Source organism: Rhinolophus hipposideros (assembly GCF_964194185.1).
Source record: "Rhinolophus hipposideros genome assembly, chromosome: 13".
Taxonomy (NCBI): Eukaryota; Metazoa; Chordata; class Mammalia; order Chiroptera; family Rhinolophidae; genus Rhinolophus; species Rhinolophus hipposideros.
In genome coordinates this window covers 53,279,672-53,296,750 of record NC_138059.1, presented here as the reverse complement: position 1 = coordinate 53,296,750, position 17,079 = coordinate 53,279,672, and the positions used below count along the sequence as shown (strand labels likewise).

Here is a 17,079-nt window from a genome sequence, read left to right as displayed (position 1 = left end):
CCTGGAAAATGTTTTTAAGTGGTTCTCCTCCTCCAAACCATCCCCCACCCTGCTACTAGAGTAATCTTTAAAAACGTAATGATCATTAAAAAATGATCCTGTCCTCCAAAAAACTCTGCATGTTTTGATCTTGCCTACTACATTAACCCTATCTTCTATCTACTTCATTAACCCTATCTTCTGTCTTTCTTTCCCAGTCATTTTGTTTTATTGTCACAGGCTTTCTTTTGCTTTCTCAAGGCTTTCAGAGAGTTCTGATTGGGGAATGCTTCCTCCATTAAATACACATATCCCAGTTTATTTCCATTCACACTTTAGACCGCTTTTCAAATGCTACCGTACTTCCTTAAAGAAATCATTGTCATCTGCGGAGAAAGGTTGGGTTTCTGCCATCACAGCATCCTGTACTTCTCTTCCATAGCACTTATAACTATAATTAATCAAACAATTATGTAACAGTTGTCTTAATATCGATCTCCTTCTCTAGAAAGTAAATTCAAAGGGTGTAGGGACTGGCTGTGTCTTGTACCCCCCGTGCCTACTCGTACATAATAGAAAAATGCACAACAAAGATTTGTTGACTGAATGAATACATGCATACATGAATACAAAAATGTCCACACTTTCACATAAATATAACATAGTGTTTAATTTCTATCGGATTTTCAGATTACCCCACAAAAACACATGATGAAGCACTGTTTCAAACTTAAATTCTACTACATTAAAATTCACTTCTACAAGTTGAATCTAACAATAAGCCTGTGAGATGATTATGGTAAATACACCTGTTCTAGAGACCAGCAAAAATTAAGTGGCTGAACTCACACATCGAGTATAAAGAAAACAATCCCTAGAATATAATTCTTTAGGCGTTTTTCCTACTCACTAGCTATCTTCCATGCATGGAAATTTTAACCCAAAACATATATTTTCCAAAGGTAAAGACAGCTCAAAAACGGATGTAATTAGTTAAATCTTTTACCTTAGGTAATTACAAGTTCTATGTGTGTGCATTTGTGCTTTAATAAATCTTAAGGTTTTAAAAATGACGTTAACCAAAACAAGTTACTCATCTTTTAAACCATCACCTTGTGATGTCACATCCATTAAAAAGATTTCATTTTACATTTCACTTTCCCCCAATTTTAAAATGCCCCTCTATTTACAATGAGAATAAAATGACATATATAAGCCACCACATTTTTTCCCTAACAGCCTACAAAGTAGATTTACTCCTTCACTTAATTGTAGTAGGGGACCACTCCGTAAAGTCTGAAGGCTTTTACCCCTTTTTCTAAAACATCACCTTGCCTAAGGGTCAAATACTCTGCCCGTGGTTCCAGGGAGCAGTTACAAATAGTCTGCAACGCCTACATTTCTGGGAAATGATCGTGCTAGAAAGGAAGAGGAAGACGTTTTTACTTACTCCACAAACGCCCTGGAGCAGAGGCAAAGGATTTTATAATCCTCTTCTAGGTCTTCAATGAAGAGAAACATTTCAGCCACGCGGCTCCACTTCTCGCAGCACATTTTAGCACCTAGAGGAGGCAGCCCTGCTGTAGACGGCACGGGACCGGCCACTCGGCCTCTGCTGGGTTATTGGAGACCGAAAGCAGGCCTCGCCGGCGCGCCCCGTGGTGTAGGGTGAGGAACGGAGTTGAGGTCGTTCCCGCCCGCAGCGAGCTGGAGTAACCAGAGCAAGCCACGGTGCCTTCACCGGAAGTGGCTCCGGGAGGCCACAGGAAGAGGCGGGGCGACCGGGGGAGGAACGCTCAACGCTGCTCCGGCTTCAGGCGCTTTTTGGCTTTTCCTTCACCGAAGGTTGCTCGTGAAAGTAGGCCGCTCACATTTCTCCGCTTCCCTCGGCTCCTGAGCCATCGAGGAGCTGCCGCCGCTGCTCAAGTGTGAGGGCGAGCCCGCTCTGCCCTCTCCCGCCCGAGGTGCGTCGGCCCCTGCTTTGATCTCCACGCGCTCCTCCCTCCCGGGGGCGCGTCAGTCTCGCGGGGCTGTGAGCCGCGGAGGCCGCGCGGCTGGGCTGCCCTGGAGGACCCGGCTGGGACCGGCGGGCTGGGTTTCCCGCCGGCCTCGGCGTTCGGCTCCGGCCCCCGAGTGCTGGGGAGGGGAGGCCCTGCCTGGGTTACAGCGAGCCCATTCACCTCGCTCCGCCTCTCCTCTCGCGCTCAAAAACACTCAGTTCGGCATGTTTCGCTTCTTAGTGTTGGAGCGAGCAGTCTTCATCCTCACTAGAGGCCTCTGGGCTGGCCCAGTGTGACCTCCCTGATCCCGGGCTTTGAATCGACCCTACTTTGTATGACAGCTAAAAGGAAATCCTGTGGTGCTCGCGAGTGTAGTTGAGAGGCAGCGTTGGTGGTGGTGAAGTGTGCTCTCATTCAGACAAATCAGACATGGAATCCTGGTTTATGCCCCTTTTACTACCTTTGTGACCCGGGCCAGCGACCACCTTTCTGAGCATCATTGTGATCATCTGTAAAATAGGGATGATTAATAGTACCTGTTCCCCAGGGCTGCTGAAAGGACTAAATGGAATCGTAAATGAAAGGACTAAATCCTACCTCATATGTGCTATTAATGGTTTGCGTGGGTACATTCTCTGTAAGCTCCAGACACTGTTGGTCTCGCCGGGTGTGCAGCCTGTAAAACAGGTCTCTGCCCTCAAGCGGCTGATTAATAAGAAAAATACATTTGCACATAACCAGGATGTCGAAAACTGGAACACCACTGCTAGATTTGAAAAAAGCAGTGTTTGGTGTGGAGTGTTGGTTGAGACCACTCAGGCAGCTTCCTAAAAGAAGCACGTTCAGATTCCAAGGTCGTCGGAGCTTTTAGGACTCGGTTGGTGCTATTAATGCCGAAATGGCATTAGTATTTCTTTAGAATATTTAAAAAACAGGGTAAAATCTAGACGTTTAGAACAGTCGCTAATATTTTGACTGCATTTACTAGCGAGTGGAATAAGAAGATTAATTTTCAAATATGTTTATTCCAACATCCTTACTGCTGCCTTTTATGTCAGATAAGCTCACTTTTGTGACTCAGGAAGTTAAGAGTGCTGCACAGTTACATATACTTCAGCATAGATATGCAACATTTTGGGGGTGAGGATAGGTTAAGAAAATAATGGTAGAATGGTGATTATCAAACAGTGGAAGCTTATTTAGCTGGAAGTTGAAGCACATTCTAGGTTTAAAAAAATAACCGTGAGAGGTGATTTGTATCAGAACCTATAGTTTAAAGCTTGAAATCTAAAAGGTATTGTTTTAAAGATAAAGTGGTTGGATTTGCTAGATATCTTTTAACTGATAAACTTCAGCTTTATTGATTGTTTGAAATCGAATGCTTATTCACTAAAACTGAGTACTAAAACCCCTGTTAAACCATTATTAAATATACAAAAAGTAAAAGGGGAAATTAATTTATATTTCAGCAAGTGTTACTTTTAATTGACATTGTCAGCATATTCTCAATGTGGCTCATATACTAAAAGTAAGAAATGGATCTGCTACCACCATGGTGGTAAAAGTACGGTATGATGTTTAAAAGTAGATTTATTTCCTTAAGGTTTTGTAGAAAACAAACAAAAAATCCTGTGTTCTTATTTATTAGTTTTTGAAATATTCTGATTTTAAACGTCTATAAAGTCAGTTATAGTAAATGTTCCTCACCATCAGTATCAATATAGTGATATTTCAACTTGTGAACTTTTTCTTACAAGTTATATTAGTTGCAGATGAGAAAATTAAACTACTTTCTATGTGATGCATAGGTTTGTGTTTTATTGTAGATTTTTTTTTTTGACAGGAAATAATCTGGAATTTTTGGTAACTAAACTTACTTTCTTACTCCCCCAAAACACCTTTTAACAACTACAGGTTTTATTGGATTAAAATAAAGTGATAGAGTCAAGAACAGAGCAGCCTGTGGTAGATTGGAGGAGGAGAAGCGCCAGGAAGAAGTAGAGGGAACACAGAAATTGCAATCTTAATATTTTCAGACTTTCTGTGAGAGAGAGAGAGACAGACAGACAGAGACAAGACAGCGATATTAAAGAAAATGTAATGAAAACCAGAATAGGAAGTAGGAGAACTAGGTTTTAATTTTGGCTCTTGCTTTTTCAGTGAATTAGTTTGTTAACTTTGGGCAAGACAACTTGGCTTACTGTTTTGTTTGTTTGTTTGTTTGTTTGTCTTTCTGTTTTCTACTTTTGTTTTCTTCAAAATTAAGAGGTTGTGTTCATTGAGTTCTAACACATTTTCTCACATTATCAAAAGTATTTATCAACTCAAAAGCTTGTTATTCAAACTCCTTTGTTAATTCTCTAGTAGCAAGTTTTAGGGCACTTGGTCCACATTTTTGTCAAAGACTTGGATAAACACAAGTTTAGACCTATCTGTATTTAGCTGGTGTTTGTGCCTACTATGTGGCAGGCATATTATTCTCAGTGCTTTACCTATGTTTTCTCATATAATCATCTATTTGTTTACTGATGGATCCCTTTTTCTATCCCTTTTTGCAACAATATTCCTTTGAAGAGTTGTCCATATTTGTGGTTTTCAATTCATTTACTCTCGTTTTTTTCTTAAACTTATTTCACCTGATTTTCATCCCCACTGTTTCAAAACAGTTCATATTAGGGCTTGCCAATGCCTCTTTGTTGTAAAATCCAATGATCATTTGTCATTCTTTATCTTACTGGATCTCTGGGCATCATTCGAAACGCTAAATACTCCTTTCTTCTTGAAGCACCTTATTATGATATCCAGGATGCAGCTCCTGGGAGAAGGATGCTGGTTCCTCATTGTCTTCCCAACTTCTAAAATGTTGAATTTCCCCAGGTTCAGTCCTAAAAGCTATTTTGTATTCACTCCCTAGAGCAGGGGTGTTCGAACTCCGGCCCCGCGGGCCAACTGCTGCCAGCGATCCATTTATAATTGGCCCGCAGCACATTCCAAAAATATATTTAGTTTACTTAAATAAACCAGGTGTGGCAACACGTACTTCACCTCGAGTGAGTGACCCAGCTGTTTGTGTATTTTACCGAATATGGCCCTTGGTGAAAAACGTTGAAAAAAGTTTGGAAACCCCTGCCCTAGAGGGATCTTATTTAGTTTTGAGGTTTTCGATACTGTCTATATATGTCACCAGTTCCTACATATATTTCTCTTGCCCTGATCTTCCTGCTAAACTCTGCTGATATCCAGATGCGTATGTAACGTCTTCACTTGGATGTCCAATAGAAACTTAACATGTTCAGAACTGAATTCATGATCTTCATCCCATCCCCAAATCTGTTCTTCCTGAAACGCCATCTTTTCACAAGCAAGCAGGTAATGATGATGGTGATGACGATGGTGATAGCAATACTTAGTTTTACATAGTGGGAAGCACACTTCTAAATGTTTTTTATATAAAATGTTCACAACAGTCTTATTAGGTAGGTACTGTTATTATCCCCATTTCATAGATGGAGAAACTCAGGCAGAGAGGTATTAAGTAACTTGCATAGGTCAAACAGTAAGTGGTAGAGCCTCCCAGGATACAAACCCACGTTACTAAGAAACTGTGTCGTCATCCCAGACTTCTCTCACTCACATTCTACAACCACTCATCAGCAAATCCTGTTGGCTTTATCTTTAAAATATATCCAGAAACTGATCATCTCTTATGACCTTCATTCTGCCACACTTGTTTGAGCCACTTTCATCACTATCTCAATTATTGCAATAATTTCCTATTTGTTCCCTGTACAGTAAATTCTCAACATAGTAGTCATTTAAAATCCAATTTGGGCAGTCTCACTCTTCTGATGCCTTTTTCACCTCCCGTAGATAAAAGCTGGCCCACAAATTCTACAATGCTGCCTCTCTCTGCCCATTTCTTACTGCTCTCCCTATCACTCTTCCTCAGCCTTCCTACCTTGCTGCTCCTCAGACCACACCAAGTATACAGCCTTTGGACTTGCTGTCCTTTTAGCCAGGAATTCTCTTCCAAATACTCACATGGTTTGCTTCCTTACTTCCTCAGGTCTCTGCTCAAATGTACTTTTACATGTAGCCTACCCAGACATAGTGACCCCCTCCGCACTCCTCCCTTGCCTACTACAGATCTCCATATTCTTCTTACCCTGCTGTACGTTTTTCTCTATGGCACATCTGGATTACTGTACATGCTCCTCTTAATATCAGTTAACTGGAGTCAAACACAGGGAGTGACCTCAGTGGTGAAAGGTTATGAAATCAAGGTCAGAGAAATGGTTGAAAGAAAAAGATTCGGACCAGAAAAGGGGATTTTGCAGTTCATGATCGCTGTCCTGAAACTTCCAAGGTTGTGTAATGGAAGAGGTTCTACAGGACAGAACTAGATCCAGTGGGGAAAGGTTACAGCGAGATTCGTATAAGGGAGATCTTTTTAGAAGTTGGATGGATGGTTTTGAAAATCGAATGGGACGCATTTTGAGTTTTCTGTTCTGGAAGGGTTTAAATCAAAATCAAGGATGACCATTTGTGGAGGAAGTTCTTGCATGCAGCACTGAGGCACTGGTAAGGGACTGCTAGATATCACGAAGGTTTCTGTGTAACCTTTCTCACTGGATGTCTGCCTATGCACTCACTGTCCCTTTCCCCTTACTGTGTGTGTTAAGGATGTATAATAATGTATCAGAATGTGTTCCAGGCTAAGAGGTGTAGTTCTATTACCATATTGGGTTGGAGGAGGTACTAAAGAAGGTTTTAAAATCACAAAATTTTATAATCCTATTAAAAATCAGAAATGAGGCTAGATTACTGGGGACAGTTGTATTAAGCAATAAGGGTCAAATCATCTAAATGATTGCATTTTAGGCCTAGAAAAAGTTTGTAACATATTTGAGAGACTATTATAAATTTTAATTTACTAACAATATTTAACAGCTCTTTTTTTGAGATATAATTCACCATAACAATTCATTATTTTAAAATGTGCAACTCAGTGGTTTTCAGTATATTCACACATGTACAACCATCACTACTATCTAATTCTGGAACATTTTCATTACCCCCAAAAGATACCTCTGTTTCCATTTCTCATTAGCCCCTCCCCCAGTTCCTGGCAACCACTAATCTTTCTGTCTCTATTCTGGGTATTTCATATAAATGGAATCATAAAAAATGTGGCCCTTAGTGCCTGACTTGTTTTGACTTAGTATAATGCTTTCAAGCTTCTTGAATATTGTAGCATGAGCCAGTACTTCATTCATTTTCATGGCTGAGTAATCTGTTATATGGTATAGATAGCACTTTTGTTTATTCATTCATCAGTTGATGGACATTTGTTTGTTTCCACTTTTTGGCAATTATGAATAATGCTGCTGTCAACATTCGTATACAAATTGTTGTGTGAATTTGTTTTCAGCCCTCTCAGATATACGAGTATACACCTAAGAGTAGAATTGCTGGATCATATGATAACCATATCTATGTTTAGCTTTTTGAAGAATTGCTGAACTGATTTCCACAGTGGCTGCACCATTTTGCATCCCCACCAGCAATGTGTGACGGTTCTAATTTCTCCACGTCTTCATTAACTTGTTTTTCTTTTCTTCTTCCTTCCTTCTTTTCTTTTTAAATTTTTTTTTAAATTGGGGAATATTGGGGAACAGCGTTTTTCCAGGACCCATCAGCTCCAAGTTGTTGTTCTTCAATCTAGTTGTGGAGGGTGCAGCTCAGCTCCAAGTCCAGTTGCCATTTTCAATCTTAGTTGCAGGGGGCGCAGCCCATCCCCTGTGGGAGTTGGTTAGAGCTTGTGCTCTAACCAACTGAGCCATCCGGCAGCCCCTCTGGCAGCTCAGTGCAACTTGTTATCCTCAATCTAGTTGTAGAGGGTGCAGCTCACTGGCTCATGTGGGAATCGAACTGGCAACGCTGTTCAGAGCTGGAGCTCTGATCAACTGAGCCATCAGGCCACCTCCCTTCCTTCCTTCCTTGATAATAGCCATCCTAGTGGGGAAAACTCTCACTGTAAAAAGTAAGAAGTTTTGCTATGTTTCATTCTCAGTGATCAAACATTGGTAAATTATAGTGGTTTGACTCAGAATGTGATGTAAACAAAGCCCAGGCTTTATGTGTACTGTATTCACTTCTGTTAGCATAACAGGCCCAGATTGCTGACAGGTAAATATTTACAAGAAAATTAGACTAAACCCTCCATCCCTGGAAGAACAAATCAAAGTGCATGTCCTGCTAATAAGCTAGTTAGCAAGATAATCTTGGCATAAACACAACGTATAATTGCTTTTGTATTTCTGTTTCCCTCTCTCCCCTATGCCTTTCCTTCATTCATTTCCTGCCTCATCCACAAAGGATTTGAGATCATTTTCATTAAGATTATGTTATGTGGAATAAAGGTAAAATATCTCTAAGAATAGAATCAGAACCAGAGAAAAGAAGAATGGAAAAAGGAAAATCTTATATAGGAGAACATGATCATAAGGGGTAATATAATTGTATCATTGAATTTCATGTTTGATCATCAATTTATTATCTGGCAAAGTTACTAAAAAGAGACATAGTTACACATATTAACATCGTACTTTTTCTCCGAAGAAGCAAGGTTTGTTTTTTATATCTCTAAATTAAAAATAGTCTCAGGTGGAACTTTGTATAGTACAACTAAAGAGTGTATAGGGGTGTCCTCTCTAAAGCATTGGTAGAGTATAATTTTTAATTCTGATACAGTAGTGTGGGGCTGTATTCATATTTGTCACACATTTGTGCATGTCTCTTGCTATTTTATGGAAATTCTAATTCTAGGCATTAATGATTATCTGTTTTTAATCATACTTTTTAACATTTGTATACTGTGTTTTCCAGAATATATACATTGAAGCTTGAGACAAGATATTTGTCTAATTTTTGGTAGTTAAATGACTTGTTCAGAGAGTAACAAAATAATTTTCAGTCATTTAAGATTGAAGAGAAATTTTAGTGACTAGAAGATAAAAATGATACTGATAAAATTTTTATTAGTACATAATGTCAAAAGACAGCTTTTCTGTAAACCTGCTTATAAAAGACAGTATCCAAAAATGTATGTCATCATTTCCTAAAGATTTGGGTTACTTTTATTGAATCAGATATTGATGTTTTCTTTTGTGAAGAACAGGGGTATCTCAGTATAACTTATTTAAGATACAGATGTTCAGTATAATCCACTTAAGATATAAGTCAAATTAATAAGATCAATCTGAAATTTCATTCTTCATCAGCTTTATTTTTCTCTTTCAAAAGCTAAACCTTGAAATATTTCATGTGTTGACAAATGAAACTTTATAATTTTCACATATCGATCTGCAGCAAAGTTAACCATTTACAATCTACTTGTTTTTGGTATTAAGAAATGACTCTATAGTGTTTATGCAGATAAAAATTTCACTTCTCAGCTGTTAAGAGAATAAAATTGGATTCTTTTTCCTTTCTAGTGGCAAAATTAAAGACCTGTGATGACAATGAAGAAAGAGGCTGCATTTGTCATTTTCACCTGAAGAAAAATGATAGACAAAAATCAAACCTGTGGTATAGGACAACATTCTATGCCCTATATGACTTGTCTAATTCACATATTTGAAGAATGGTTTGGTGTGGAGCAACTGGAGGACTATTTGAATTTTGCAAACTATCTCTTGTGGGTTTTTACACCACTAATACTTTTAATACTTCCTTACTTTACTATCTTTCTTCTCTACCTTACTATTATTTTCTTACACATTTATAAAAGGAAGAATGTATTAAAAGAAGCCTATTCTCATAATTTATGGGATGGTGCAAGGAAGACGGTGGCAACTCTGTGGGATGGACATGCAGCAGTTTGGCATGGTAAGCAAGATTACTTTGATCTCTGTGTTGCTGTTCATGTGTGTGGCACAAAAACTATATCATTTCATTTATTGATTGAGAAGATACTGAAAAATATAATGGAAGGTATATTTACTATTTCTTGTTAATCTATTTGCATGCATCATGCATATACATGTTTTTCTTAAAATGGGCTTTTCTCTACATTAGTGTCCATTAAAGAAAGCACTATACCACAGTATAGACTATTACTATAAACTAAAATATTAAAATTTATATGTAAGACATCTGAAAGAATAAAAGACTAAAACCGTATAGAAGACTGTTTTGAAGATACTTTAATTATTTAGCATTTACTTCCATTTTGTTCAAAATAAGTTTGACTTCCTCAGTGTATTTTTTAAAAAGGAATATTAAATATAATTTGTATATCAAAATTTACCTTATTTTGGTATGATTTATTTCAGAGGTCATCATATCTTTCTCAATAAATGAGATAGCAATAAGTTTCTCTCCAGAGTATTCATTCTTTGTTATTTTAGAGAATGTGTTGTACAGTTAATGATTGGTGTACATTTGGCCATCATGAAAATTGCCCTCTAGTGGCCTACTTTCAAGGACTTAGTATTTTTCTCTACTAATTTTTACCTTATTTGTTGGTCTCTTTTTGTTTTGGACTATACAAAAGTACAGAGGATTCAATGGGCTTGTAACAAAGATGTGCTTTCTATATCATGGAAGGAAGCACGATTTTGAAATAGACACGTGAGTTGGTGATCACATCATAAGGAATATAAATGCCGAATCACTGTGTTGTACACCTGAAACTAGTATAATGTTGTATGTCAGTTATACTTTAATAAAAAAATAGACACTTAAGGATATGTATGATTGAAATATAAGGCTGCTGTTAGCAAAGATCACTAGTGACGTGCTTATCAGGCTAACGTGTTGTCATTTTAATAGTACATACTACATTCTTATAAATCTTTTCTGAGCACTTAACTATGCCATACCCTGAAAAATGCTTAGCATGTATTAATTCTTTTAAACTTTATAACATGACAGACAGATTCTATGTATTACCTCCATTTTACAGTTTTCCATGAGGAAACAGGAACAGAAAGGTTGTTATTTGCCCAAGGTACAACAGGAAGCTAGGAAGAAGAGCCAAAATGCAACCTCAAATATCAGGTTCCAGGCCTGTACTTTTGTAATATGTTCTGTGTGGTAAATTTGGTGGGGATTCAGGGTCAAAAGTAGTGGTATTCAGCAAACATGGGTTTTGATGTATTGAATTCTTAATATTTACTCATTTATACTAATGCTCTTGCCAGTCAGTACAACACTCATACTCTCTCATGGTTGTTTTACATGAGGCAAGATGATACTTTAGCGTTCCATGTGTGCACGTCTGTAGAGACTGTGTCAAGGTAGACTTCTGTTGTTCATTGTCTTTAAAATAATGATACAAAAATTCAGTGGCATCGTTTACAGTACTCATTGGAAATATATATATCTCCCTCCCACATATGTGTCCCTTGTTTCTCAGGATAACATATATTGTAAGGAATTTTAATTCAAGCGCTAAACTTATTTTGTAGCAGAATATATAATTTTGAGGTATTTTATTTATTGAGGTAATTTTAAATATGCACTTTTGACTTCAGAGGAACTATGATATACATAGTTCTTAGGCTGTTTTAATGTTTTATTATAACATTTTATTAGGATAAATGGTACCTTTAAAAATGATTTTCTATATCCTGTTCTTTAGTGACATATATAAAAGGCATTTATTTGTATGCCTGTTTATATTTTGTATTGGTGTCAAATCAGTATTATTAATTCATGCTTTCAAAGGAATCTTCAAAGGAATTTTTTAACTATTATGAATGTTTATTGTAAAAAATGTGTCAAATTAAAAAAAAGTAAAGAAGAAAATAACAGTTACTTAAAATTTACCATGCATTAAGTTCTGTTAAAATTGTGTTGCGTTTATCATTTTTAATGTGTGTGAGACTAGTGGTTTTCATGTCACTCAGCCTTATTAGTGACTTCTAATGACTACATGGAACTCTATAAATCCTATACAACTAATTTAGTCAGTTGTCTATTGAACTTTCAGTTATTTATAATTTGTTTATGTGTCTTTGTACAAGAATCTACCCACTGTTTTCTGTTTTGAAGTAAAATTTTACCCTCATACTATATATAATGTAAGTGCTGAACATTTTTTAGAAAATTCTCTGATTCTTATGTGCTGTGCCACATAATACCTACACTATCAAGAAATGTTAATTTGATGTTTCTTTAATACCCATATTTCTAGGCAGTTTGCTTGGTGATGATGGGTCAATGAAGTCCTTATCCTCAAGTTGCTTACAGCCTTTAAACTAAAAATTTGACTTATTTTTTAAAGACATTTTCCTAGAAAATATGAATGATATTTTAAAAAGCTGGACTCTTAATATTTAATTATTTCCCCTGAAAATTAATTTGATGAGGAAGAGTCTTCAATAAGATACCTAGATTTTGTTTGTTTTTGTTTTTATATTGGGGAAGGTGAACAGGACTTTATTTGGGAACAGTGTGTACTTCCATGATCTTTTTTTTCCAAGTCAGGTTGTTGTCCTTTCAATTGTAGTTACGGAGGGTGTAGCTCAGCTCCAGGTCCAGTTGCCGTTGTTAGTTGCAGGGGCACAGCCCACCATCCCTTGTGGGAGTTGAACCGTCAACCCTCTGGTTGAGAGCCCACTGGCCCATGTGAAAATCCAACCTGCAGCCTTTGGCATTAGGAGCACGGAGCTCCAACCGCCTGAGTCACCGGGCCGGCCCTAGATGTTTTTGAGAAAATTTAAACTATATTTTAGGATGTTTGTAAAGATAATGAGGACCATGACTTTTAGTTTAGGAAAGTAGGTAATATTTTATTTGGGGGCTTTTAGTTGTTTGTTTTATCGTGTGTGTGTTATACAAAAGAATATACTTTGTTCTCTGAAAATGGTGTTTATGCTTACCTAACACTAACAGAACTGATTCAATTCATTGCCAATACCAAATTTTGGAAAAATGCAATGGTTTGATTAAGTAGTCTGATCATATGGGTTATTATTTATATTACATGAGTGACTGATTTTTTTTTAAAGGACTATAATAGCACAAACTCAATTTTCTTTTACTTCATATTTTTTAAAGAAATAGATACATTTCATTCACTAAAAGGATCACATGAATGAAACTATATGTAGCAAAGTCTTTATGGGAAAATTAAATGGGGGTATCAGGAGAACATTACCTCTCTATTTCCGTTAGGTAAGAGTTTCCTTTCAACTCCTCTGTCTTTAATGCAGTGAAGGACTCCTCAGCCAGAACTCCTGAGTTTAAAACCAGGCTCTCCCCAATTTCTGGCTGGGTGCCCTTGGCAAGTTAGCTAACATTCTTTCCCTCTTTCTTCTTTTTCCCTTTCCTCTTGCTTCTCTCCTTACGCCCTTCTTCCTTTCTCTTCCTTCCTTTTGCAACAATTATGACTTTTTAAAATTTCATTTTGAGAAAGACTTAGAAAGGTTGTTAAAATAGTATTGAGGGTTTCTGTATATTTTTCACCCAACTTCCCCTAATGTTAACATCTTATATAACCATTTGTACATTTATCAAATTAACAATTGTACAGTAGTATTAACTACAGATATTATTCAAATCTTACCAGTTTTTCACCAATATCTTTTACCAGGATCTGAATACTGCATTTTGTTGTCATGTCTCCTCCAATCTATGATGGTTTTACTTTTTTTGGTCTTTCATGGCCTTCACTATTTTAGAGAGTACTGCTCAGTTGTTTTGTAGACTGTCTCTCAATTTAGATCTGATGTTTTCCATGATTAGATTGAAGTTACTCTTTTCTGACAAGAATACCTCAAAATTGATGATGTGTTCTTCTCAATGCATTATATCAGAGGTTCATAATGTTGATATGTCTTATTACTGGTGACATTAACTTTCATCACATGTTAAGGAGGTGTCTGTCAGGTTTCTCCACCATAAAGTTGCTATTTTTTACTTGGTTACTGATAAATATCTTGAAACTACTTTAAAACTATGTAAATAACTCTTCTCCTCAAATGAGATAGTACTTAACTTTTCTGAACCTCATTCTCCTCTTCTTTAAAATGGGTTGTTGTAATGATTTAATGAAATTTCATGTAAAGTATTTAGCATAACTTCTATTACATACTAAATGTTCAATATAGTTGTGTGCTGCTTAATGATGGGTATACATTCTGAGAAATGCATCCTTAGGTGATTTCATCATGTAAACATCATAGAGTGTACTTACACAGACCTACATGGAAGGGCCCACTATGCTCCTAGGATATATCTATATGGCATAGCCTATTGCTCCTAGACTACAAATCTGTACAGCATGTTACTGTACAAAACAGCATGAGATTAAATCAAGCACAAGAGAAAATAATGCAATCAAGAGAAACAGTAAACACGAGATATATAAGGCTGCTGCCAGAGTCACATGGCATACTGTTTTATAGCAGAGTTTTTTAAATAAGTAGAGTACACTCTAAAATAATAAAAAATATACTATAGTAAAAACATAAACCAGTAACATAGTCATCTATTATCATTATGAAGTATTATTTACTCTACATAATTGTATGTGCTATAGATTTATATAACAGGCAGTGCAGTATGTTTGTTTACACCAGCATTACCACAAATGTGAATAATGCATTGTGCTACAACATTATGATGGCTACAGCGTCACTAGGCATTAGGTGTTTTTCAGCTCCATGATAATCTTGTGGGACCACCATTGTATGTGGCCTGTTGTTGACCAAAATGTCATTATGCGGCACATGACTGTAAATGCTAGCTATCATAATTATAGAGCATCTTTCTTGAATTGGAAGACACTGAAATGCATCATCTGTATGTTGATCATTGTTAAGTTCAATTTAAGTTACCTACTATGTTCAGGGTCCCTAGTATTTTAAGATACAGTTTTAGGCTGTCAGATTTTTGACTATTACTCCTAGTAAGAAATACATTTTGCCACCTAATATACACACATGTATATACTGTTTCATGAAAAGTATATATACTTTGTACATGTGATTTGCTCTATTTTTAGTCTATTCTTTTTTTTTTAACAAAGAAAAACGTTTGTCATAACTCACTGAAGTGATTTCATTTGAAAAATCACAGATAGGTTATCATGGACATACCTGTAGTAGGAGGTGTGCTATGGGGCAAAATTAAGACTTTGGTGTTAGACAAATGTGGGTTTTGCATCCGGGCCCCACCACTCTGTGACCTTGAGTTAAGTTATTTGGGCTTTTCTCACTTAGGTTTCCTCTTCAGTTCCTGGTTTCTGTGAGGACTAAATGAGAACAATTGTTATGGGCCCAATACAGTGCTTGTCATGTAAATACTCAATAGTCATTCTGTTTTCTGCAGGGGAAAAAAAAAAAGCACTATTCAGAAAGGAGGCAGCTTTTGAACAAGGCTTTGAAGAATGAGTAAGAAAAATAGTTGAGTAAATATTTCACAACACCATATTTAAAAACTAAATGAAACGGACAGTTTTGCTGGAAAGTAGAAATGATCAAAACTGGTTCAAGAAGAAGAGAGAGAAAGAGCAGACCAATAATCATAAAATTAGTTGGAACAAAAAGTCTGGAGTTATATCAAACTTTTAAGCAACAAATAATGCCCATCTTAAACTGTTTCAGTGTGTAGAAGAAAATGTGGAGCTATAGAGTTTATTTCGCAAGACTAGTATACTTTGCTATCAAAACTAAGAGCACAACCAAAAAGGAGATTTCTAGGTCAGCCTTAGAAAATAATTTTATAAAATTCAATATATATGATTAAAAAAATCTTAGCAAGTGAGGACTAAAATGTACTATTTTGACTAAGAAAGGGACTGTACCAGAAATCTTCAACAAACATGATCCATAATGGAGAACTGAAGAAGTATTAAACCAATTCCTCTAAGTACAGACCAGGACAAGGATGCTGTCACCACTGCTATTTAACATTGTCCTGGAGGTCCTAGAAATAAGTATAATGATTAGAAAAGAAGATACACCTGAAAGAACCAAGTGAATCAACTAACAAACTTATCAGTTATAGTAAGACTGGTTAGCCAGCAAAATGTGCATATGATCACCATGAAATTAGTAACTACTCATATACTACTAGTAATTCTCTTAAAAATGGAAAGGAAAAATTTGGTTAAAGACTAAAGCTAACAAAAAACATGTAAGAACTTTATGGTGAAATACTTTACAGGTGGAATTCAAAAAAGAGTTGAAGTGGATAAAGAATCTCAATACAGTGAAGATGTCCCTTTATACTTTATAGCCCATACTACCAGTTCATCTGTTAATTCGATACAATTCTAACTGATTTTTCATGCAATAACCAAGGAAAGTTTCCAAAAAGCAAAAATATTTTCCCTATCATATCAAAAACATTAACATTTTTAATGATTAAAATTATGGTATTGGTACAGGGAAAGGATTATCACAAATAGATCAAACATTAAAAAGTTCAGAAACATGGGAATCTAGTAAATGATCAAAGTAGTTTTCCAGATCCCCAGGAGAAGACGTAGGAAAATATTTGATGACCTCCAAATATAGCCTTAAAAATGAGTTTTCGATGACAAGTTGAGATGGGATCTATCTCAGGAGAAGATTATCCTTATCTGAATTCATGCTGTTGATGTCTAAAGCCAGTAGGCAGTTAACTCATTTACATAATAAATATTGCTATGGAGATGAGACTACTGGAGCTCATTGTAATCATCAGATCTTCTCTCCATGGGCTAAGCTATATGGAAAGCCAAAAAATAAGGAGAGAGCTTAGCATGGGGTCAGAGCGGGGGAGGTAAATAAATTTGTACTTAGTGGCATCAAATAAAAGCCTTAGCATCACAGAGTAGGATGTTGTTATTAACAAAGCCCAGACTACTCAAAATTTGCATATTGAGGCTCTCCATCCCTGGACAGTGGTTGGATAGACATTGACAATATTACCTTTGTGATTGCTTTCTCTGAGCCTCTTTTGCTCATCAGAAACCCTTAGGATTGGTGATATATAGGCAGAAGATAATGGGGCTGCACTTTGAAACTTATATTGGGAAGAGGGTGTGATAGATTTAAGGCAGTTTCTGAAGGTAGAATGTATAGAACTTGGTGACCAGGTGAAT

The 17,079-nt window shown here is 36.6% G+C and overlaps 2 protein-coding genes across 3 annotated transcripts in view; one reads left to right on the top strand and one right to left on the bottom strand.

Annotated features, from left to right (window-relative positions):
- TGS1 (trimethylguanosine synthase 1) overlaps positions 1-1,926 on the bottom strand; it is a 42,165-nt gene extending 40,239 nt beyond the window's left edge. The window contains exon 1 of the mRNA XM_081070753.1: positions 1,430-1,926. Coding sequence (XP_080926879.1) covers positions 1,430-1,533 — 104 coding nt within the window. The 5' untranslated portion in view covers positions 1,534-1,926. The remainder of the gene's footprint in view (positions 1-1,429) is intronic.
- TMEM68 (transmembrane protein 68) overlaps positions 1,449-17,079 on the top strand; it is a 43,087-nt gene continuing 27,456 nt past the window's right edge. The window contains exons 1-3 of one of the 2 annotated variants that reach the window (XM_081070755.1): positions 1,744-1,943; positions 9,476-9,678; positions 9,772-9,869. In XM_081070755.1, the coding sequence (XP_080926881.1) occupies positions 9,545-9,678; positions 9,772-9,869 (232 nt within the window). In that variant the 5' untranslated portion in view covers positions 1,744-1,943; positions 9,476-9,544. Of the gene's footprint in view, positions 1,944-9,475; positions 9,870-17,079 lie in introns of both variants that reach the window. The other variant, XM_081070754.1, reaches the window with a different exon arrangement.